This window comes from Mustela nivalis, assembly GCF_964662115.1.
Source record: "Mustela nivalis genome assembly, chromosome: 17".
Taxonomy (NCBI): domain Eukaryota; kingdom Metazoa; phylum Chordata; class Mammalia; order Carnivora; family Mustelidae; genus Mustela; species Mustela nivalis.
This window is the reverse complement of record NC_139036.1, coordinates 14,603,007-14,627,172: the sequence shown is the minus strand read 5'-3', so window position 1 is coordinate 14,627,172 and position 24,166 is coordinate 14,603,007. Positions and strand designations below refer to the sequence as shown.

General features: G+C 53.5%; 1 protein-coding gene across 4 annotated transcripts in view; it reads right to left on the bottom strand.

Moving 5' to 3' along the window:
• Positions 1–475: 475 nt before the first annotated feature.
• DRC3 (dynein regulatory complex subunit 3) overlaps positions 476–24,166 on the bottom strand; it is a 31,049-nt gene continuing 7,358 nt past the window's right edge. Inside the window, exons 4-13 of one of the 4 annotated variants that reach the window (XM_082707598.1) lie at positions 21,556–21,722; positions 19,773–19,923; positions 16,861–16,976; positions 16,071–16,183; positions 14,710–14,884; positions 9,713–9,844; positions 7,848–7,918; positions 5,811–5,934; positions 1,116–1,247; positions 476–759 (exon numbers count right to left, since the gene is read on the bottom strand). In XM_082707598.1, the coding sequence (XP_082563724.1) occupies positions 646–759; positions 1,116–1,247; positions 5,811–5,934; positions 7,848–7,918; positions 9,713–9,844; positions 14,710–14,884; positions 16,071–16,183; positions 16,861–16,976; positions 19,773–19,923; positions 21,556–21,722 (1,295 nt within the window). In that variant the 3' untranslated portion in view covers positions 476–645. Of the gene's footprint in view, positions 760–1,115; positions 1,248–5,810; positions 5,935–7,847; positions 7,919–9,712; positions 9,845–14,709; positions 14,885–16,070; positions 16,184–16,860; positions 16,981–19,772; positions 19,924–21,555; positions 21,723–24,166 lie in introns of all 4 variants that reach the window. The other 3 variants (XM_082707599.1, XM_082707600.1, XM_082707601.1) reach the window with 3 other exon arrangements.

The following is a 24,166-nucleotide window of genomic DNA, read 5'->3' as shown; positions in this document are numbered from 1 at the left end:
AGGCGCCCCTGTTGTTGTTTTTAAAAGAATTCAGAAAAGATGGGAGCACCTGGGTGGCTCACTTGGTTAAGCAACCAACTCTTGGTTGTAGCTCAGGTCATGTCTTGGGGTCGTGAGTTCGAAGCCCGTATTGGGCTCTGTGCTCAGTGGGCGGGGTGGGGGTTTCTGTTTCTCTGCCTTTCCCTATGCTCTTCCCCCCAGCTCATGCTCTCTCTCTCTGAAATCACTACATAAATCTTAAAAAAAAGAATAGAGAAGGGACACCTGGGTGGCTCAGTTGGTTAAGCAGCTGCCTTCGGCTCAGGTCATGATCCCAGGGTCCTGGGATCGAGTCCCACATCAGGCTCCTTGCTCGGCAGAGAGCCTGCTTTTCCCTCTGCCTCTGCCTGCCTCTCTGTCTGCCTGTGCTTGCTCGCTCTCTCTCCCTCTGTCTCTGACAAATAAATAAAAATCTTTAAAAAAAAAAAAAAAAGAATAGAGAAAAGATGACGTGGTCCTTTATTTTTCTCTACATTTGCAAGTTTTCCCAGGAAGCGGGGGAAAAATGGTGCTGGGGGAGACTCCCAGTAACGCCTGCGAGATGGTCAGGGATGTGCATGTCGGGAGGGCCTGCGGCTGGGTTCCGAGGGACAGTGTGGGTGTGGCCTAATCTATGACATCACCACATTCCAGGTTGTCCAGCTCGTTCTGTATGTGGTCGATGTACTGATTGATCTCCTTCACCCGCCTGCGGTTCCTCATGATCTCATCCTTGTGGATCTAGGGGGGGAAGCCAAGCCCAGTCCTTAAGTCATAGAATTTGCTGATACTCTTTCCCTAAGTACAGTCTGGGGAAAAAGAAGTGTTCTTTGAAATCTGCATAGTTGCATACCTCGTTTACTTTAAAGTCTCTCCATTCTGCTCATCTCTGCTTTGAGGCAGGAGTAAGGGTGGGTTGGCGTGTGGGTTCTAGAGTCTGTCTTCAGTACGGAATTCTACCATCCTTAATTTGACTGTATTTCGTGTTGCCCAGAGTATATGCTCCCAGGGGAAGATGGCTACTTTCTCTCCGCTTATAGCTGGAGAAACGGATGCAGCCTCCTAGACCCTTCTAGACCAAGGTACCGCCCACTCACCGTGTCCACTAAGTGTGTACACCAAGAGGTGGTCCTGGTCACCAGCTCGTCTTCTCGATTGTCGATCTTCAGGAGGTGGATGTCATGTGACGCCCCAACAGCATTAACAATGGTGTCTTTGTCAACAAAAAGCTGGTGAGGAAGAAAGATCAAATGAGCGTTCCGTGTCGTGTTCCTTGCCCTTGGGTACGCGGTCAGAGCTGAGGAGAAAGGGAACCAGCCAAGCGTCCCCTGGCTGGTGGAGGCAGCTGCCCGGCGGCCAGGGCAGCACCACCTTTGTGTCCTCCTTACAGCTCATCTTCCAAGGACACCTCCTCCCAGACCCCAGCTGTGACAAGCGCTGTGGGAGGGGGCCCACCAAGGCACTGACTTTGACTGAGTACCAGACTAGTTGGGAATGTGTTTCCTTCAGGGAGGATGCGGTGGGGTGTTCAGAGGTGAGCTCTGTCTGCTCCCACAGTGGTTCTCTCTTGCTGCCGGCCAGGTGGGAAGCGTGAGGCTGGCTGAGGGTCTCGGGTCTCCTCTGAGGACAGAAGGCCCTGTGTATCCGTGGCTGCTCGCCCCACCTTGTCTCTCCATCGCCCCTCACGTTAACCCACTTGCACTCGGATTATACTTGGGGTCTCCTGCCTTCTTGTTCCTGACTTTTTTTGCCTTGTAAAAAGTTGCTGAGAATGCCCACCCTCTACCAGGCCTGGCGGGCTGGTTCTAGTTGTCCATACTATGGCTGTCGGGTAGCTGGGACAGTTGGAAATCAAATGGAATCATTTCCCAGAACAGGGCAAGGCTGCCGGAGCACTTAGCAAGTGTGCTTATGCTTTTGAGGAAAGGCAAAGGACATGACTGTTCTCTGTTGTTGAGAGGACTGTAGATAAATACTTGGTTTTTTCCTTTAATATAGTAGCGGTTCACTTAATAGTCTCTAAAATATGTTCTGTGCGATCTTGAGATACTAATATATCTGCAAAAAAAAAAAAACCCCAAAAATGTTTTCTTTGGGCTAAATACATTTGGGGAAGCCTAAGCCCCTTTTGAATTTTACAGGCCACAAACCAGAGAAGGCTCTGGAAACTAGAAATTCTTTTAACTTTCTCTCTCTTGATTTGCCAGTTTCTATGGCCACAGCCTTCTTTTCAGAGAAATGGCTATGAGTACCATGTGGGGTGATGGGTTTCCACAGAACTTCTTGCAGGGAAGGCAGGCTGGCTGACGCAGCTGATGGTAGCACAGCGTGGGAGAAATGGCAAGAAGTCATGGAGATCTTCCTGTGTGCGAGAGGGGCCAGGCCAGAGTCTGGGAAGGGCTCTAAGGTGTGTACAACCTGCCTGCCCCTGAGCTTCAGGCTTGGAGGTGAAGACACACCCCTTAAGACACATTTGTTTCAAAGCAACTTCTTGCAGGCGGAGGGAGGAGACACGACTTTTGTCACTTGAGCACAGTGTCTGGGGAATCACAGGTTCCCTCTGTGGCCTGGGGCTGAGTGGGGGCCCTGCCACTGCTGCTGGATGCTCACATGGATGCTCAGAGCATCCCGGGAGCAAGTCTGACCTCCTTGGCCCTCTGCATGTGGCAGCAGCTTGTCACAGCACCAGGCTCACTGCCCTTGGACACAGTGGAGGGGACTGGTGGCAGGCTAGCCGGCACACTGACCTTGCCACCAGTGGCTGTGGCTGCCAGCACCGCTCCCGTCCCCTCCCTCCCTGGCAGCTCCCAGCTTCTTCCTTGAGCACCTGCCTTCTGCTTTTCCTTCCAGAGCACCCAAGGACTTCAAAAGACAGCTTTGGCCAGAACAGTGACGAGAGCAGATCACAATCACTCGACTGAATGAGAGGAGTTTTAAAGAGATAAACAGTCTCCTCTTTGAGACATTTTTATCACGATCTGCTCCTTGATGATTAGATAAGAGAAACCTGGTTTTTTCCTTCACTGGGGGCCCTATTCACGCATCTGGACATCCCTGTCTTGCCACAGGCTCTGAGTCAAACTGCCTATGTTCAATCACAGCTCTGCCACTTACACGCTGTGTGTCTTTGTTCAGGTTACCCTCTTCTTTGTGCCTCAGGTTTCTCATCTGTAAAAGGGGACCATGATGGTAGGATTTTACTGCGTGGATGTGAAAATTAAAAGAACAAATACGTGTCTGGTGTTTCTCAGACGGCTGGCCCTCTGGAGGCCCTCAGGAAATGCCAGCTCTTTGTTGTTAAAATTACTTCTTACAGTCAGGGCATCCTTTCCTCCACTGAGAGCAACATGCACCATTTTGTTGCTTAAATATAAGGAGAACTCAGGGCGTCTGGGTGGCTCTGTTGGTTAAACGTCTGACTCTTGAGCTCAGCTTGGGTCTCGAGTTCAAGTCCTGTGTTGGGCTCCACGCTGGGCATGGAGCCTATTCAAAAAACAACAACAAAAAAAACTAGCTAAGGAGACCTAAGCCACAGTATCAAGGTCCTGGGGCTGTCTCTCGATGTGACTGCAGGCATTCCCCAAAAGACAGAGCTCACCCTGGCTGCAGAGGGCAGGCGTCCAGGAGACTCTACCGCCCGCCCCGTGAGGCCTCAATGATGGCACTCGACACTAGTCCTGCTGGCAAGCCCAAGAGAGCCCCATTTACCCTAGTGCCTGGGGCTACCGGCAAACCCAGAACGCCAGCCTGTATGTAATCCACAGGGAGTGTCTACCATCTCAGGCTGGAGTTGATTCAAGACTCTGGTCCTCCCAAGCGTGGTCACTTTTTGCAGCTTACCAAACTGAGCTGAGTCGCAGTCTTACCCAATTTTCCCATCCATAAACTGTGAATGATAACAATGCCACTTTTGTAGGATTCTTTGGGGACATAAAGAAGATCCTAGGTGAGCCTCAGGCTTCTGTAACCCGACAGTGAGCGGAGCTCCCTGTCACTGGCCACCGTGGCCAGCCCCCACTTAGTCGGCAGGTACTGAGCATTCCTGGAACCACAGGAACAGGTGTCACATGGCACCAGGCAGAGTCATCCTGGCAGGAGAGAGGGATGGCCACTGGAAGCACCAGTCCAGCTTGCTTGTCTACAGCTGAGTTTTGGGGCCCGTATTTTTCTGTGTCCCAGTTATTAGGAAGGGATGTTTCAGTCCTGTGCCCACTGAGTGTCACGCACCTGGGAGGCGTGTGGCGAGGGAGCTCTGTGACTCCTCAGTGGTACCCCTGGGGGATAACAGAGTGGGCTCTTGCGGGCGGCCTTATTTTAGGGCTCAGGGGAAGTGACATCTCCTTGGGTCTGGTCGGCAGCAGCATATGGCAGGGATTTAGGGAGGGAGGGCCAGCAACATGGCAGGCCTGCCTGCATGCTGCTGCCCCAGGCGTCTGTCTCAGCCTTCCCCACCCCCGAAGCTGTGGGAGTCAGACTGCTCGGTCCCTTCCACGGAACTTAGCCAGCATCTGACAAAGCATGGCTTCAAGAACTCAGGGCACTTCTACTGGGCTGTGGCTATGTGGCGCAAGGGACATGGCGGTGAAGAGTCCATCCCTGCCTTCCCCGTGAGTCTGGATTCACAGTGAATACTCACATAAGCAAATCCACACACACACACACATTATAGCCTGAACCCATGATAAGGGCTGTGACAGCAATAAACAGAGTGTGTGATAGACAGTGAGTGGCTTTCCAGGAAAGCGATGCGGGAAGGCCTCTCCGAGGAGCTGCCGTTGGAGCAGAGAGCTGAATGAGGACAAGCCAGACACCCGGAGGCCTGAGGGAAGGGCATGTCTGCAGGGTAGACTATCGAATGAAGGGAGCAAACCTGGGAGCTTGCAGAATGGCTCTGAGGCTGGGTGAGGGGCGAGGGGGCTGAGGCAGGCAGGCCAGGCACGAGGGTCTGGTGGACTATGGTAAAGTGAAGTGCTTGTTCCAAGGCTCATGGGAGGCCATTACCATGTGCGGTACACAAGCACAGAATGGTGAGGTTTGGGTTTTCTAAGGATCTCTGGCTGCTGTGTGGAGAACACCCTGTAGGAAACTACCATGGAGGTGAGAGAAGCTGAGAAATGGGGAGTGAGATGAATGATAAAGGAAAGAAAGAAAGCAGGCTCCCAACAAGGATCTCGTCTGTGTCCCTCCCACAGACGTAACACAGAGCAGCCACTGGACCCCACTGGACCCCAACACAAGACCCGGACAGCCTCCCGGGTGAGCTCAGGTGCTCAGGCTAACGGCTGATGCGGGACTGCCCATCATTGGACAGGCAGCAGAAGGCAGCTCAGAGATGGTGCCTGGGCCTTCCAACACCTAGTAGTGTGGCCCACCAGACCCAAGGGTGAGGAAGACCTGCCTGTGAAACCTCAGAACTTTACCTCTAAGCTGCAACTGCCTCTCTCAGAAACTTCCAGAAGCCCCCCAGAAATGACCTTCTGGAAACCAACTTGTTGGCAAGTTGAAAGCATTTAACTATCATGAGCTCCTCTTTAGCTAATCTGCACTGAGTGCCCACCAGGTGTTTTATTTGCTGGCCTACTTATCGGCCAACCACCCTGCAAAGTTATCGTTATGGTCCCTTTTGCAGGTGAGGAAACAGGCTCTAGCAGGATTGAAGGCTTAGGGAGCCACAGACGGCAAGGGGTCGGCGCTGTGGCTGCGGGTCTGGCTCCCAAGCTGACCTTACTCGAGTTGGGCCCGCCTCGCGCCCAACCCCACCCACTGCCCTAGGCCCCGCCCACAGTGCTCACTGCGCGCAAGTTATCTGGCAGGTCTTCGTCCAGCTCGCCCTTTAGGATCTTCTCCAGAGTATTGATGGAGATCTCCAGGAGCTTCTCGTGGTGGTGGTTCTCCAGGTCCCGGCACTGGGCCATCGTGCAGTTAAGTTAAGCAAAGGCCGGAGGCGGAGCAGGCCAGGCACCTCTGCAGACCCGCAGAGGGCCGGGCCATTTCCTTCAGACAAGAACAGACTTTGCCAGGTGGAAGGGCACCCCTGGAGGTGCCGGTTCTTCACCACCTTCACAGCCGGTCCTACACATGCATGAAATCCCCGTGCCAAAACAAACATAGAACACACACACACTCACGCAGTCATCACTACTGCCTCTTGGTGCTGGGTCCCCTCAGAACTCCTCTATCTTCCCTATCTCTCCCTCCCACCACTTCTGGACTGGACGGGGCAAGCCAAGTTCTGGTCTCCCCATTCTAGCCCTTTTCCCCCACAGCAGCCAGTGAGCTCTTAACCATGTAGCTAGACGACCTCATCCTTCCCATGCTCATGGCTCTCCAGGAGCTTCCCACTCTCTATCGCCGCCTCTCTTGGAACTGAATCTCTCTCAGAGCCTCAGGGCCTTTGCACAGGCTGCCTCTTCTGCCTGGAATGTCCTCCCCACTTTTCTGCCTTGTACTTCTGGCCCACACTCAGGGGCCCTCAGGGAGGCTTCCGGGCCCCCAGCCTCTGCTTACTTCCTGCCTCCCTAACTTCTGTCTCCTTGCAGGACTGTAGGCCCAGGAAGGCAGAACCAGGAGGTTACTTCTGGGGTAGGGCACAGCAGTTTGTGCGGCACATCATTCCCCATGGCAGTGCCCTGAATTCAGGTAGCAGAAGGGTTGGTCATGCCCCAAACACTGGCTCCTAATCCTGACATTTAACCTGACAATCTCCTTATAAAGGATTTGTCAGTGTCTGCAACGTGGGTGTGGCCCCACTCCCAGGGCATGTGTACTCGCAACACAGGAGGCAGGCAGGGATTCTGGGGTGCGGTCCCCCTGTGAACATCACTCATCTGAGAACAAATATGCCAGGGCTTCTACTGCAAACCAGGCCCCCTGCAGCAACTCGGCTAGGCATCCAAACCTTTACTCTAACAAGGCACCATTGTTCTGAGGGTCAGGGAAACTCCCTCAGACCCTGCAGAACATTCTTTAACATTCCAAATGGTTGCCAAATCTCCATCTTTTTTGTTGTTGTTATTAAGATTTTATTTATTTATTTGACAGACAGAGATCACAGGCAGAGAGGCAGACAGAGAGAGAGAAGAGGAAGCAGGCTCCCTGCTGAGCAGAGAGCCCAAAGTGGGGTTCGATCCCAGGACCCTGGGATCATGACCTGAGCCTAAAGCAGAGACTTTAACCCACTGAACTATCCAGGTGCCCAAAATCTCCATCTTTTGAAGTCAAGCTTCTTCCTTGGTGAAAAATGGGAGGTTTTACATTCCTCTAATCTCAAAGGTGGAGAGTCCCACTAAATGTTATCCTGTGGTGGGCTTGATGGCACCCTGATGCAAGCAGAGATCTTTCTGTACATGAAACTGGGGCTCGGGTATTTCTGGTAAAGAGTGAAATACGACTATAAAATGCTGACTTTTCACTATCTCTGCCAACCTATTTAGGGCACTGGTGGCAGTGGCGGTGGGGGGGTAGGTGTGACCCAAAGGTGGCCACCTAGAAGGGGACTACACTTACTTGCATCTTGCTTAGTTCATGAAAGAGCTGTACTCTTCTCTGCCTTTTATTAAAAATACCAGCGCCAGCGTGCTTGGGTGACTCAGGTCATGATTCCATGATTCCTGGGACAGAGCCCCGTGTCATGTTCCCTGCTCAGTGGGGAGTATGCTTCTTCTCCCTCTGGTCCTCCCTCACCCTGCTCCTGCTCTCTCTCTGAAATAAATGAATAAAATCTTTAAAAAAAAAATGCAAGTGCCCCTCCTCTGGTTCCCCTGGAGGCAGGAGGAGCACTGATGGGGGCCAGGAGCACCTCCCCATGGGGGTCATCAAGGAAAGGATATAGGCTCTGGACATTTTCAATAAAGAGTGCCACCAAGTCCATGATGTTCCTTTCAAACATGTTTATGGTCTCCTGGAAATGACAGAGAACACAGTTAACATGAATATTTAGACATGAACTCGACTGACCTGGCATCAGAGCAAAAGGCTGATCTGTAAAACTTAGCAGGTGACTCCTCCAATCCCAGACCTTCAGGGTAAAGACCAACTACCTTGACCTTCCCAGGTAGAGGTCTACAAACTGGGCCCCTCTCCTGACCTCTTTCTCACAGCTGTGTTCCTCTCCAGCCACTTCAGCTTACTCACCATCCCCTGAAAGTTTAATGCAAAGCTTTCTTTAAGTCTTTGCACGTGCTGGTCCCTCTGTCAGGAATGCTCATCCTGGTCTTTCCCTCCCACAACCCTCACATACACACATGGAGCTAACCCCCTTCCTCTGGGCCTCTCAGTGGCATCTGTCCATCACCTCCAGAGAAACAGGGGAGAAAGTCGCTAAGAGCCAGACTGCTGCTTGGGTCACTATTCCAGCTCCAGCACTGTGTCTAACTTCCTGGGGCCTCAACATCCTCATCTATGAAATGGGTTTTCTTTGTAATACCTGTCTTGTGGAATTGTGTTGAAATTTAAAGGAGTTACTTCACATGAAATGTCTTGCAAGGTGCCTCACTAATGCTGGCTGTGACCCCTGACCTCTCACCAGAAGCATACAGCTGCGTGTCTGGCTTCTACCTTCCCCCGATGCACCCCCTCATTGCTGCATCCCAGCACTGAGCTGGAAACCCAGGGCCTAAATGGGACTTGAGTGAGAGAACCATGGGAGATGTGATAGTAAGGCCTGATCTCCTGTGACCATCCCCCCAGGACGGGTCATGCCCCAGATCGACTACAGACTCCCCGGGGCCGCAGGGGTGCCGAGGGCACCGGGAATCTACCCGAGTCTGAGGACTGTCTCCAGACCGAGCTGCACATTTTTGCAACGTGTGTAAACACGGTCGTAATGAATAAACATTGAGTCGTTGAAAAGCAGGAGTGCACCTGACAGCTTTCGGGCTGCTGGTGATACCAGTATGCCAGAGCATGCACGCACAGGTTCCGGGGAACTTCTGGGTGTCGGAAAGGGGGGCTGTCCCCTCAGGGAGAGGTCGGGAGCCGCTGCCTGAGCCTCCCCAATGCTCCTTGAGTGGCCTTCTGCTGCGCTCAAGCCTTCGCCAGCAGGAAGCCAGCATCTGCCATGTGCTGTGACGGGGAGATCTATCCATGTCTGAGCTGTCACTTGACATGTGAGGGATTGATTAGGCGCTATCTCTTGGCCCAGCCACAGCAGCCTCCAATGAGGTTCGATTCATCACAGCCCTTCAGACTCCCAGCCTCGCCTGCTTTGTGAACACACGAATCACCAGGGCTGTAAGAAATTCTAGAGAGCGGTGCTCTGGGCTTCCCCAACTTAGTATTGAATTGCAGGCTCATCGCCCAACCCTGAAATGCAGCAAACGCAGGCCGCAATGCGGAGGAGGCTTTGTTCCATCCTAGCGCAGGGGCGGGGGGGCACTTTGTTTTTCAAGCACCCAGACAGCTGCTTGGGTCTAATAAAAAAAACCCTCTCCCCGCTGAGGCTCTGGATTCTTCCAGGATAAGGGTACATTCCTGAGGAATGAGCTAACCTCTCATGCGGCACAAGAATCACTTACGCTCTGAATGACTGAAATATATTAAAGCAAACACAGGCCTGATGAGCGAAGAAGGCTTTTGTCAGCCGTACTCAGTCACACGGGCGTTTCCAGCAAAGGAAGGCCCCAGGAAGGCTCTGGCTCGAGTGCCGTTTTGCAGCTGAATTACTGTGTTCTGTTTCCCGGGGGCCCGGCCTCACCTCCAGCTGCTCTACCAACTGCATCTCCAGCGTCATGAGCACGTTGAACAGCTCTGTGATGTCCTCGCCATATTCCACTATCCTCACCTCGATATTGGTCAGGTCGGACTCCTCTCGAATGGCATTTAGACTCTAGAAACAAAAGCCTGTGCTTTAGGAATCCATGACCCCGTGTAATTAGTTAATGACAGGCAACGATTGGCTTTGTGGCTAAGAACTAAGACCCTGGGTTTGGACTGTCCGAGTTCAAGTGTCAGTGAGTCACTTGTCAGCTTCGTGGGCTTGTGGAAGCTACTTAAACTCCCTTTGCCTGGAGGTGGTTAGAGCAGATGCTAGCACTGGTTAGTGAGGGCTCAATCCACATTAGTTCTGGTTTTCACTAGAGATGGCTGGGCTAGGTGAGAGGAGCAATGGTTTCAGAATCAAGTGAACCTGAACTTGAGTCCTGTCTGGGTCACTTATTAGAAGTGTGACCTCGAGTGTGCACCCTTCATTCTCGAAGCTTTGGTTTCCTCATGTAAAGGGGGTGAGAAGTGTGTGTGTCACAAAGTCCTGGGGATTAGGTAGTATTTGTGAGCTCTTGACTCATAGCAGGGGCTTGGCGAACAGAGTCTCCAATAAAAGGTCTACAGCAGGCAGAGGTAGGGAGACACACTGGAAAAAGGTCTAGTCCTTAGTAAACCAGTTGGGCCCACAGAGCACCCCAGAGCTGGACTGTTTGGAATGAGAGAATGCTCACAGGCTGGAAAGCACCCTGGGTTTCAATCACTAACAAATGTCCTGGGGACTTGGCCACCAGATGCATCGTCAACTTGTTTCTGTTGCTATATAGTATTAGTTGGAAAGGAAGAAAGAGGAACTTGGCACAATTCAATGTGATGAATGATATTTATAATAATGGCTACCCTGTATGGAGAAAAATCAGATTCAATCCCTACCCTGAAACTTACATAAAAACAAATTGCCCTCAGAGTGAAGATCTAAATGTATAAAGAAAAGCCATAAAAGTCCTAGAAGGAAACATGGGTGTGTTTTCATAAATAATTTCAGAGTGGAAAAGTCCCTTTTAAGTATAACCAGAAAAACAAACTTGATATGTTATACTACATGAACATTTTAGAAATTCTGAATGGCAGGGGTGCCACAGTGGGTTAAGCCTCTGCCTTCGGCTCAGGTAATGATCTCAGGGTCCTGGGATCGATCCCCGCATCGGGCTCTCTGCTCAGCGGGGAGCCTGCTTCCCCCGCCCCTCTCTGTGCCTACTTGTGATCTCTTTTTCTGTCAAATAAATAAATAAAATATTTTTTTTTTAAAAGGAAATTCTGAATGGCAAAAGCACCACAGACAGAAAAATGACAAGAAGAACCACAAAGTGGGAAATATATTTGCAAGTCATTGCACTGACCCAGGGCTAACTTCTCAGTCTATAAAGAGCTCCTATAAAGTAATGATTTTTTTTTTTTAAGGGAGATATAGACAAAAAACAAAATAGAAAAAAATGAGTTAGGACATATTGTAAGAACAAAGAGTTCACAGAATAAGAAGTACAAATGGTTATGAAACATGCAATGTTTACCCTCACTAAAGAGAAAAAAAACACACCCCAAGTGTACCAGATTGGCAAAGACAAGAAGCCTGGGAACACCGGTCTGACAAGGAGCAGGCAGGCCAGGTACAGCCTCCGTGGAGCGCACCTGAGCCAAAACCAGCAGAGGCAGCCACGCACAGTTCTACTTCCAGGACCTCGTCCTACAGTTGAAACCTGCACCAATTTACCCACTGCGACACTGGCGGGAAAAGATCGGAAAAAAATGAACTGTCCGTCAATAGGGCTGGCTTAATCACGGCTCATCCATGCAATGAGAGATTTTACAACTATTAAAAAAAAGGAATCAACTCAAGTTTTGGAAGGATCTCTAAGAGGCAGAACAGTGCATAAAGTGCAGAACACAGCGCACTCTACACTTTCATTCTGCACGGTGCACGGACGCACACGCACGCATGCGCACACAGCAACTGGAGGCCAACGGACGGCACTCGCCGGTCTACAGTAGTCATTCTGCGCCCGTCCGAACTGCGAATGTCCTATGTGTCCTGACTCTCGACTGCCCTGAGTGCTGGTCACAGTTCCGCCCTGACTCTCCGCTGGTCTCCCCACCATAGTTCCAGGAGGCAGTTACCCCTATTTCTCTAATGAGGAAATGGGGGCTAGCAGAGGGTCACCAGCGAGGGGGCCACATGAGCACTCTGTCCACCTGCCCGCTGACCCCAAGCTGTGCCCCACTGGGCACTGGGAGAGCTCTGGGCTTGTGGGGGGTGGGTGAAGGGAGGACAGAACAAGCTCAGAGAGGTCCTGTGAGGAAACTCCCAGGCCGGGGTCTCAGGCTCATGGAGTCCTGTGAGCTTCTCAGCTAGCAAGGGGGCTCAGCTTGGGCTGAGCATGGGAGGAACCTGGGGAGCTTGGGAAAATCCCATTGCTGGGTGGGGACATCTGCCCCTTGTCGCGTCCCTGCAGAGTCTGGTGTGCCGGCTGCATGACACCACTGCTCTCGGTTCTAGGAAAGGAGTGCTAAAGGTAGTTTGCCCATCCCAGGCGGACTTTGCTGGTGTTGCCATGATGGGGGCCGTGGGGACCCGTGCCTTAGAAGCAGGGGGAGCTGGCGTGCTCGGAAGACCTCCACCCTGGACACCAGGGAGTCAGGCTTGGCGCCAGCAGGAGCACTGAAAGTAGCCTGGCCCATGGCGTCTTCCACAGGAGAGGGCGGCCCAGCCCTGGGGCTTCCGGAGGAGCCAGCTGGCTGGCATCCAGACCTCCCAAATCCAGGGGCTTCGGGAACCAGAGAAATGTCAGGGAGGATATGCAGGACAGGGACAGGGGGGCCTGGAAATGTGGCTTGTCCAGAGGGGACAACAGCCACTGAGGCCCTGCTGACAACTGTCTCCAGAGAAGCTGGCAACCACAATTTTTCTGTGAAATCTTCCCGTTTGGAATGTCAGCAGAATGTTCAAAACGTTTTAAAACCCTCTGCAGGCCAAACAAAACACACACGTGAGCCAAATGTGTTCCTCTGCTGCCAGGCTTATACTTGGGGTTGAACGCAGTAACACTCTCCCCATACACTGAGGAGGAGGGTCTGGAGGCTTAAATCACATGGAATGTGAGGTTATTGGCGAGGCCAACCATACAAGAACATGGACGGTAGAGCAAGGAGGTGAGGAGGGCAGGCAAGCATTCAGGAACCCATCGCCAGCCCCCTTATGTCTGAACGTACCTTATCAGGGGGTTTTGCTTGACTTTAAGAGTTCCCAACCAGGAGTGGCTCCCTGGGTTCCTTCAAGCCCCTGATGTTGCAGGCAAGTGCTCATAGACTTGGTGTGCGGGGACAATTTTTTTAAAATAATTTTTTAAAAGGTTTTATTTATTTGACAGACAGAGATCACAGTAAGCAGAGGGGCAGGCAGAGAGAGAGAGAGGAGGAAGCACGCTTCCTGGTGAGCAAGGAGCCTGATGTGGGGCTTGATCCCAGGACCCTAAGATCATGACTTGAGCTGAAGGCAGAGGCTTAACCCACTGAGCCACCCAAGCGCCCCTTTAATAATTTTTAAAAAATGTATTTAGAGAGAGAGAGTGAGCAAGAGAGAGCATGAGAGGGCAGAGGAAAAGGGAGAAGCAGACTCCCCATTGAGCAGGGAGCCTGATGCAGGGCTCCATCCCCGGACATATCCTGACCTGAGCCAAAGGCAGCCGCTTAACCAACTGAGCCACCCAGGCATCCCTGCATGGACAGTTTTCGGAGGAAAAGGAATGTCCATAACTTTTAGAGACTCGGGAAGATCTGTGATTTAGAACAAGAATTGGTCTTTAAAAATAATGCTAACTAGGGGTGCCTGGGTGGTTCAGTTGGTTAACCGGCTGCCTTTGGCTTGGGTCATGATCCTGGGGTCCTGACATCAAGCCCCACATTGGGCTCCCAGCTCAGAGGGGAGTCTGCTTGTCCCTCTCCCTCTGCCTGCTGCTCCCCTGCTTGTGTTTGTGCACACACACTCTCTCAGGGAAATAAATAAATCTTCTAAAATAAAAATAAATAAATAAAAATAATGCTAACTAGGGGTGCCTGGGTGGCTCAGTTGGTTAAGTGTCTGATTCGACTTCTGCTCAGGTTATGATCTCAGCGTGGTGAGATTGAACCCAGTGTGGGGCTCTGCATTGGTGGGCGTGAAGACTACTTAAGCTTCTCTCCCTCCCTCTCCTTCCACCCCTCCACCCCACACACACTTGTGTGTGCTGGCTCGCTCTTTAAAATAATTCCAATACTGACTAAAAGAAACATGTCCCACCAAGCACACATGGCCAATGCTTGGGCTCGGCCAACTGGCCTGGGATCAGCAGGTCCAAAACACCTGGGCCTGCTTCCTCAGCTGGGATGCCCTTCCTCCACCATCCCCGGCCCATTTCTCTTTGTCCTGTAAGCCTCAGCCTGATCAAGCCTACTGGCTCCCTGCTACAGTGGGGAGGGCCTGGGTCTGTACCCTGTGCTAGCTGGGAGTTCGCTAAGGGCAGGAACCATGTCCAGAAGGGGCCAGCTTCCCAGGACTAGGCACTGGGATGGGGCTCAGAAAATGTCTGCTAAATGAATGAATGAACAAAAGAGCAGTTGTATTGTCATTGTAACAGGAGTGGCAACAATAATACCATTATTAACAGTAATGAGGACTCTACCTTGAACCCCAGGTGTGTTTTAGGTGGAGGCCCACAGGCCTCACCCGGGGCTCAGCCCTGGCGTGCTGATGGAGCTGTGGCTGGTGGTGCCAGTGGAAGGCCAAATTTGCCTCTGCCACTGAGTTGTGTGACTGCTGGCAAATGGGGACAATGACCATGGGTCATAGGGGTCGTCAGAGGTAGATGGTGTGTATCCCCAGCAGTGGGGCCAGGCCGAGGGGTGGGGTCAGCATCTGGAGCAGAAGGCAGGGGGAGGACAGGGCGGGGCAGAGCCTACCAGCAAGTGCTTCTCCTCGAACTCGGCAATCCTGTGTTTGCCCTGCTCCTGGTTTTCCTGGATGGCCTCCTTGACACACTCATTGAAGGTGTCAAGCTCCAATTTCCGCTTCTCCTGCTGTTTCAGGCCATATTCAAAAATGTTCAGGCAGATGATGACGAATTTGTCCTTATAGGTGAGTGGCTGCTAAGGAGAGTGGCTGGCTGTCTTGGGGGCAAGGCTGCAGGCGGGGTGTAAGATGGAGGTGGTGGTAGCTCCTGGCACGGAGGTGGGAGTTGACATTTGGAGTCTACCATGGTGCTAGGGCATTTCTGTCTCCAACCTGAAGGATTCAGGAATGGCACTGGCCTCAGGAAAGGAAGCAGGGGCCATGGGATGGGGGGTGGGGAACTACAGAGCAGAAGAGAGGGGGACCTCAAAGGGCCGGGAGCCCAGGGGGAGCCAGCCCCAGCCAGGGAGCTGAGTGGTGTGTAGCTCTGTCTTCTGGTGTGTTTTCCAGGGGGCAGCTTTGTTGGAGGCCTGTCTTTGTGCTCACCTGCTGCAGGCGGGCTGAGGGAGCCTGCAGAGGTCAGGGAACTACAGGCTTGAAGCAGAGAGATCCAGGTTCAAGGCCCAGCTCTGCTGCTGCTTCTCCCTGCCCAGCTGCTTCACCTGGCCCCGGGCCTCAGCGTCCTCACCTGCAGCATGGAGTCCTTGAGGTCAGAGGTCAGGCAGGCTCAACAGCCCAGATGGGAGCCCAGCTGGCCCAGCTCACCTAGCTGATGGACGGTACAGCCCAGCTGGGAAACCATCTGTCACCTTCTGCTTAGCCTCACCCTTTCTAAAATGCTGGGTTTTTAAGAGAGAGTTTCTTTCTACCCAGGGATGGTGCCATTATCTTGCCCGTAGCCATGATGACAAGTGCCAGTCACATTCTCTGGGCTCCACACACACTTGTGTGCATGGAAATGATGCAGGCTCTTAGCCCCATTGACAAGGGCTTGAATCCCAGCTTCTAACTGCATGACCTTGGACAAATCACCCTTTCCAAGTCTAGCTTCCCCGACTATAAAATGGGATTCATCACAGGACCCATCCAGTGGGCAGCTGGGAAATTATAAACTTGGTATGCAAAGCACACAGCAGAAGCAACTAAATACAGGTCCTGTGGCTTAGTGCCACAGACACACTCTTCAATTTTCCCTCTTGGACAACCTGGCTTGCGGAGCACAGCAGACCCTGTGCCATGCCAGTCAGAGACTCAGTGTGTCCCCTGAAATCTAGACAGCCCTTCCCCCAGGCTGAGCAGAAGGGGACCTGCCCCTTGGCGGTGTGGGGCCCAGGTTCTGTCAGAGGCGGCGGCCATGAACTTGGAAGGATATCCCTGCAGGAGCTCGCCAACGCCAGGCAGGTAGGCCAGCTTGTTGCCTTCTACGTCCTCGGTGTACATGCTGTCAAACAGGAAGGAGCCATTCAGGTGCTCAACGAACGCGGCCTATGGTCAGAAACACAGAGGGCTTGGAGGACTCAAACTCATCTCACAGGCCCTGGCGAGGGCTTAGTGGGCCAGGCCCCGCCCTGGTCACCAGGGTCACTGGACACTGTGTGGAGAGTGGAGGAGGGGATGCTCCCCTGGGGCTTCAGCCATAAAAGAAGGCAGGGAAGGGCATGCTGGGCCAGAGGCTAGCACGTGCAAAGGTTCTGAGGCATCAACTGAAGGTGGCACGTGGCTCAGTATGGCTGGAGGAACGGGCCTGGGGCTGTGCTGAGGAAGGACTCAAACCTTCCTGGCTGCCAGGGAACTACCCAATGGGTTTAAGAAAAGGAACTGGTCTATCAGCTCCTTTCCCCAGCCCTCAGGCTGGAACCCGGGCCACCAGTGAGGAGATGAGGCAGGTGGAGTCCAGGTCGAGCTGGAGCTGGCTCCAGGGGCAGGTGGCAAGCAGAGCAAGGTGGGGACAGGGCTCTGGCCTGTGGATGACAGACACTCTCCATGGGAGTGAGGAGAGGCAGCCCGGCATACGTTCTCTGTCAAGACAAGTTTCCGGGGCCTGGACCCTGCAGACGTTCATCACATCAGGCCCATGAGCCGTGGCCAGCATCCTGGAGCCAGGGCAGAGGGAGGCAGGAGACAGGAGGCAGGTGGCAGTCCCCCCTCCCCCAGCAGAGTACCTTGTGCTTCTCCAGCTCCACCTGCCGGGCCAGCTCATCATCCAGCCGGGCCTGAATCAGGTTCTCTCGGTGCTTCAGCTCGTCGATGCTATACTGGTGCTTGCTCTCTGCCAGCTCTTTCTGAGGGGGGAACGGGGAGCAGCACTGTTCCCGGGGCATGTTCAGGCCCTCCCAGCCACGCCGGCCTCTGCCATCCTGCAGCCCCTCTGGCATGGCTGGGGTGTGGACAGCCCCCCAGTAAGACTGTGTGCGCAAGAATGGCTTCCTTCTTCAAGGCCTTTTCCAAGTATTCTGAGGTTAAGGGAAATTAGGGAAGGACCCGGAAGATGGGGGAAAGCAGCACAGGCAGACAGAGGATCTGTGGGACATGTCCTGGGGCAGGGGCCACAGGCCACAGTGACATGTGCCCCCGGCTCTCCATAGGAAGTGTTCTGGCTCTGGGATTCACCGTGGGGGAGAGAGGTCAAATGAGTTACCCAAGTCATAGGCCTGGGGACAAGGGCCTCTGTGTCTTGCCCTCTTGGCTCTCCTCCTACCCCTCCTGCTCATCCCCCTGTAGCCACCAGGGACTGCTGGTCCTAGGGCTCAGTCCTCCCCCTTGGCTTACTCTACACACCCCAGGTGATCTCACCAGCACTAAGGCACTAAGCACAAGCACGTCTGATTGTTCCTTCCTCAAATGACACTCTGCTCTTTACCTTCAGCCCAGATCCTACCTCTGAGAGCCAGATGGAGCTTCTGAAGCCTTCTCTCCTCCGGCTGCCCCAAGAGCACTGCTGACTCACCATGTCCAAGATGGACCTCTATCCTCCCATGGTCCCACGGGGTGGGCAGCCCCCAAGCATCCAGCACCCCAGCCAGAGACCCAGGAGACCTCCTGGACCCTTCCCTGCCCATCAGACCCTGGCTGCACCCGGGCCTGTCCCTACTAGCTCCTGATCACGTCTCCCCATCCTCTCTGGCCAGGACCCCTGCCTTAGCCTCCTTGCCGGCCTCCCCTGTGCACCTAGTCTGCAAAGTCCCCCCAGAGAGCCAGAGCCATTCTGTGCAATGCAAACCCCATCTTGTCAGTCAGTCCCCTGCTTCCCTGGTAGGCCTTCCTCTTGGGCATAGGGTGATGACATGCTCCTGCCGTGGCCTGCAAGGCCCCACCTGCCGCCATCTCTCACTCCTGAACACCAGGTCAGTATAGGGATCATTGTAGTTTTGTGCCATAATTTGGGCCTTGGCTGCAAAGGGCTTATATTGCAGAGCTGAAATCCTTCTAAAGATCTGCTATTTGGGGGCGCCTGGGTGGCCCAGTCAGTTAAGCGTCTGCCTTCAGCTCAGGTCATAATCCCAGGGTCCTGGGGTTGAGCCCAACATAGCACAGGCTCGCCTCTCACCAGGGAGTCTGCTTCGCCCTCTGCCTCTCCCCACCCCCACCATCATGTGTGCACTTTCTCGCTCTCTCTCAAATAAATAAAATCTTCTTTAAAAAATGTTATTCATTGAGTTGCATGTTTATATTGTTTTCTTATGTATTGATACTTTAATAAGGAAATTTAGATTTTTAAAATTCTCTAGTATCTGACCCCTCTTCTCCTTTCCATTTCCCCAGCCCTGCCCTCTGCCTTTCTGCTTCCCTTCCCCCTGTCCCACATCTCTCCGGCCCCCATTCTCCACACCAGTCACTGGATCCCTGAACTGCTGACTACATCAGGAATTCTGCTGAAAATGCTCAGGGTTCCCCACAGGCCTCCACCTTTGCCTGGATTAGTCCAAAACCCCAACATGGCCCCACTCCCCCCACCCACCCACAAAGCAGCACAAGCTCACAGCTCCTGCCCATACTGTGTGCTTTGTGGGGACTGTCCTCTGTTCCCCCGCATTGAGTGGAGGACCTGCCTTCAGGTACAGTCCAGGGCCTCAACTGAAAAGTGGCTTATGAAACCAGGGCCTTCTGGAAGGTCCAGTGAAGGCCTATGAAAAAGGGGGAGCCCTCCAGGAGAGCTCCACAGAGCAGAGAGGCACCTCAAGAGCCTGCTCTTAGACCTCTGTCCTCCCACAGTCCCGCTGAGGGGAGCGGCATGCCAGCCATCCAGCACCCCAGCTGGAGACCCAGAGACGTCCTGGCCCCTCTCCTGCGTGGCCTAGGTCTGGGCTCAGCTGTTCTGGGGCCCAAGCCCTACAGCACCAAGAGGCCAGGGGCTCGGTGCTGGTTGCAGCTGGGGGCTGGTTGCAGCTGGCCTCAGGGCAGACAGTCAAGTGACATGGGAGTTCCAGGTGTCCCTGCTTTGCAGACCTCTGCTCTGATACCCTCTGACTTATTATTTATCTTGATGCTTCTAGCCAAGTCTCAGAATTGTGAAAGGAGCCTTTGTTTCCTTGCTGCACAGTGGGAATGCCCAGACTCGGCTGTCTGCCCTTTATGGAAACTTCTGGGGACTGGGGAGAGAATGCCTTTGGAACTATGCTATGTTAGGCTGTCCCCTGGTCCTACAATGAGCTTTGAAACATACCCCAACAGCTCTCTGGCCTATTGCAAGCACTGGACCCCAGCCTGACCTTCAAGTTATTGTCTAAATGAAAAACAAAACACCAAACTTGAGAGTTTTAGAGTTCAAGCCTCAGGTTCTGGTACTGTCATGGGACAAGAGAAAGGCATGGTCTGATGATGGGCAGCTCTCTGACCCCACCCCATCTCTGTGGATCTTCCAGAAGGTTCTGGCAAACAGTGGGCCCCACACTTGGAAGGTGGCCCCGTTCACCTAGGTGCTGTGCTCTGCTCTGGGGCCCAGGCCGGGCAGGGTCAGCCCTGAGACCCGTGGGCTGGTCTTCCTCCCGGCTCCTGCTAGGCTCTCCCAGGTGCTCCCCATTACCTGAGTGCCCCCTAGGCATGGGCTCGAGGTGGGAGACCCCGAGGGAGACACTTGCCATGTGGTCATCAATGCGCCGGAAGTCCAGGTACACGAGGTCAGGAAGGTAGGCACAGATGAACATCTTGTAATCCTCTGACTCTGCGATGGGGTTCCCAGAGAGGCTGAGCGAGCGCAGGTCCTTGAACCGCCGCAGGTAGATGATCTGGGGAGAAGGAGGGAGAGCAACCCATTTTCCCGGCAGCCGCAAAATGGAAACCAGCCCCGCCAGCCTCTCCCCTCGGCTCTCTGCCTGAGTCCGCAGCCTGGCCATGACACTGTCGGTGGTGGGTGGAGAGACAAGCAAGGAGCAGGCTGGGGGTTCCAGCAGACCTGGGTTCAAAGACTGGCTGTAGGATCTTGGGCAAGTTGCCTTGTGGCTGTGAGCCTCCGTTTCCTCATCTGTAATATGGGTACAAGGATGTGTTCTGTGTGTCACAGGTATGGAGGGACCAAAGGAAATGAGCTCCAGAAATAGCCCCTGGAGTGGCCTCTCACCCACTCCATAAATGGTGGTGGTTACTACTGGTTGCTCAGGGTAGGCGTGCCTTTTCCCTTATAAACCGTGTGCCAGGGCCAGATCGTTAAAATAAATGGAACCCCGTTTCTAGTAACCTTGGATTAAGTGGATGACAGAGGGACACTTGCCACCTGCCATTTATTCTTCCCATATTTTATTTTAGTAAGGCAGGGAAAGTCAACAACATAGCCAGTGTTTCCCTTGGCAGGATCTTCTGAACGACCAGATGCCGTACTATGCAAAAGAATAAACCTAGCATGCTTTTCGGAAGGAATTTCTCTCAGTCCTGTGTTTATTTGTTCCACAAACTCTATTAAGCTCCTAACAGGCCTCAGGCATGCGCTAGGCCTTGGGGACACGGTGGGAACAAAGCTCACGCCGTCCCTTCCCTTGTACCAAGGGCTTACTTTCAAGGGGCAGGGAAACAGAATGGTTTAGAGAGCAAATAAAATCATTACCATTTGGGGGTAAGTGTTATAAGAATATATACATGGAATATGAGGGAACATACCAGTCAGGGGACCCAGAGGTCTCCAAGAGCGGAGGAGAATGTGGACCAGCCCCAGCTCACCTGTTCTGGGGGCGTGCAGTGGGGTCACCTTGCCTTCCCCCATATCGCCAATGCCCCAGGTTGATGCTGGCTTCTTGTCACCTCGTGTCTTGATTATGTGGATGTGTGCTGGGCTCCCCCAAAGGGACCAGACCTTGTTTATCTTTGTACCCTTGAGCTCAGGCCCAAGACCCCATATCCAAATAGATCCTCATCTCAGGAAATGTTTAATAAGAGAGTGTAGAGGGGCACCTGGGTAGCTCAGTGGGTTAAAGCCTCTGCCTTCGGCTCGGGTCATGATCCCAGGGTCCTGGGATTGAGCCCCGCATCAGGCTCTCTGCTCAGCAGGGAACCTGTTCTTTCTCTCTCTCTCTCTGCCTGCCTCTCTGTCTACTTGTGATCTCTGTCAAAAAAAAAAAAAAAAAAGAGTGTGGGGCTCAGGGGAAGAGGGAGAGAGGTGCGACCTGGCCTCCACCAGCGGGCTAAGTGTGGGTTAAACTTGGTGTTTAAACATGATCCAATGTCTGGTGGCAGAGTCTGGATTTCTGGCTTTTCTAGAAGGGGGTGATCTAGAAGGCTAAGTCTACATTTCCCTGGCCATAGATCCCCCCTCCCCCATGCCCAGTTGCTCAGATGCTCTAGAGAGCCCAGCCCCGTCCCCTGCCCCAGGCTGGAAGGTCAGCAGGAGCAGCAAGGGCGGCAGCTGCAGTCCCAGGCCAAGAACTCACATTCATCATGTTACCGATCTGGTTGTTGCCCAGTGACAGCACCTGCAGCTTGACCAGGGCATCCAGGGAGTCAATCTTGGCGATCCGGTTGTTGAACAGGCTCAGGTCCTCCAGGTTTACCAGCGTGTCCAGCCCCTCGATGGCCTCAATGTTGTTGAAGGACAGGTCTGGAAGGAAGAGGGCTGTGAGGGCCCAGTGGGTGGACTGTTTTGAAACCAACACGTCAGAGCTACTCACACTCTGGGGGACAGCACGAAGGCACAGGACAGCACGAAGGCAACAGGCCAATCACAGACTCACTGTGTGACAGCTTACGGTTTTCTAGAAGCTGTGCCTGGATTCTTTCCTGTGGTCTCAAACTATTACTACCTTCTCCCATCCTGCCACTTGTCTTCCTGCCTGGGTACATGAGGGCAAAGGCTCCTGTCTGTGCTCTGGGCTTGTTCCAGGATGGAAATGACGAATGGCAGGTCCAAAATGGTGCATCTTGGAGTGGAAGGAGTCTGCTGGGAGGGCCTCCTTCCCTCACTGCTATGGGCATTTTATGAATAATGCCACCTGGGGTGCCTGGCTGACACAGTCGGTGAAGCAGTCGGTTCAGCATCAGGCTAATGGGTTTGGCTCAGGTCATGACCTTGGGTTGTAGATCGAGCCCTGCATCAGGCTCTGTGCTCAGCGGAGTCTGCTGGAGATTCTCTTTCCCTCACTGCCCCAACTCCGAGCCCCAAAGGAGACACTAGGCCCTCTCTAGCACGAACTGGTGTGAAAGCAGTATGTGGCCAGAGATGGCACTGAACTGGGATCTTCCATATGCCAAGGCCACCCACTCCCTTTCCCACCACGTAGCCAGTTCTGTTCTTCAGAACTGCATGGGAACTGGCTGTGTGCTGTGTTTGACAAGGAGGCTGGAGAAAGGGGGAGGGAGGCCGTGAAATGCAGTGCTTGCCCATATCTGTGGTGTATATCCCCCCCATCGTATCTGATTTCAAGCTAGCAGCCCGCTGTCCCAACATCTCTTTGGGACAAGATGTGCATACTCAGCTTTGGAGGGCCCATGCTAGCTGGTTCCAGGAAGCCTCAGCCCTGGGACAGCTGACGCGGTGGGCCACCAGCAGGCATGAGGTGGGGGCTGCCGAACCCTGGGGACACCATCTCCCCACTCCCCTGCACCCCAGGGCCCAGGTCTTCCTGGTTGTCATGCGGTCCCTGGGTGACTGGGGCTATGGCCAGACAAAGGCCAGCTTCTGACTCTTTGAGGAGGATAACCTGACATTTTACCAGAAATTTCCCCTCTGCCCTCTCACGCCCATGGAAGCCTGGGTATCCCAGGAGTGTCTCATGGGGACCTGTGGCACTGGTTTGATGGCAGCTGGATCTAGAAGCTCTCACCTAAAAGCCTGCCGTTGAGACACCCGGAAGCTGGCAGGCCTTGCAGAGGGGGCATGGCTCAGGGTCTGCACTGACCCAGCACCTTCTCCCCTTCATCTTCTATAGAGACAAGGACTCTTGGCAATGCAGGTGGACCGCCATGCCCAGACTTGGCATTGATGGGTGCTAGGGTACCAGCAGGCCTCACCTGGGGCAAAAGACCCGGCTTTGGGCCACCTCTGCTGCCTGTAGCCTCCCAGCGTCTGCGGCTGCAAATGTGACAACATGATCCTGTCTGTGGGGCTGCTGTGAGCTGGGGACTGTCAGAACCACCATAGCTGAGAGTCTTTAGGCAAATCCAGAGTTGCCAATGATGGGGAGCAGCCTGACAGGGGGAGCGCGGGCTCTGAGGTCAGGCACATGCGGGCTTGCATGCCCCCTCTGCTGGAGGGCAAGTGCCTCGGTCTCGCACATCAGGATTTTAACAACCCCTGGAGGGATTGCTGTGAGGGCAACATCAGCCCACAGTGTAAAGAGCTCCCCAATCAGCCCCCTCTCCTTGTTCATCAAAACCCTGTGAGGCCAGGGTGCCTGGGTGGCTCAGTGGGTTAAGCCTCTGCCTTCAGCTCAGGTCATGATCTCAGAGTCCTGGGATCAAGCCCCACATCGGGCTCTCTGCTCAGCAGGGACCCTGCTTCCCACCCCCGCCCCCCGCCACTTTCTACCTGCCTCTCTGCCTACTTATGATCTCTGTCTGTCAAATAAGTAAATAAAATTTTAAAACAAAACAAAACCCCCGTGAGGTGTTAGCCATGTGGGCTCGAGCTCTAGAGTCAGCCTGAGAGAGCTCGGCTGGGAGCCTGATGCCTCCACTCGTCCCAGTGACCTCAGTTGGCCCATCTCTGCCTTGGCGATGCTGTATGGATTAACAGGCCCATGCTTAGCAGGTGGTAAGTGCCCCAAGCACACTAGCAGCTGTGATAATTGTTTCTGGTTTGCTCTAGGCACCCTGGCTGCCAGGGCCCACTGAATCTAGAATAACTAGGGGGAGTCCAAGGCTGCTCCCCTGACCCTCTCCCAGTTGGGATGGTGGGTCAGAATATTCTGGCTTGGCATGTCCAAGCACATCTTTGCTGGCTCTGCCCAGCCAAGGCCTCAGGCTTTTAAAAAGAGTAGCTTTCTTGTTCCCAGTAGACAGACCTTCTACTGTACCCGGCTGATGCTTGGTGGCCAGAGGAAAATC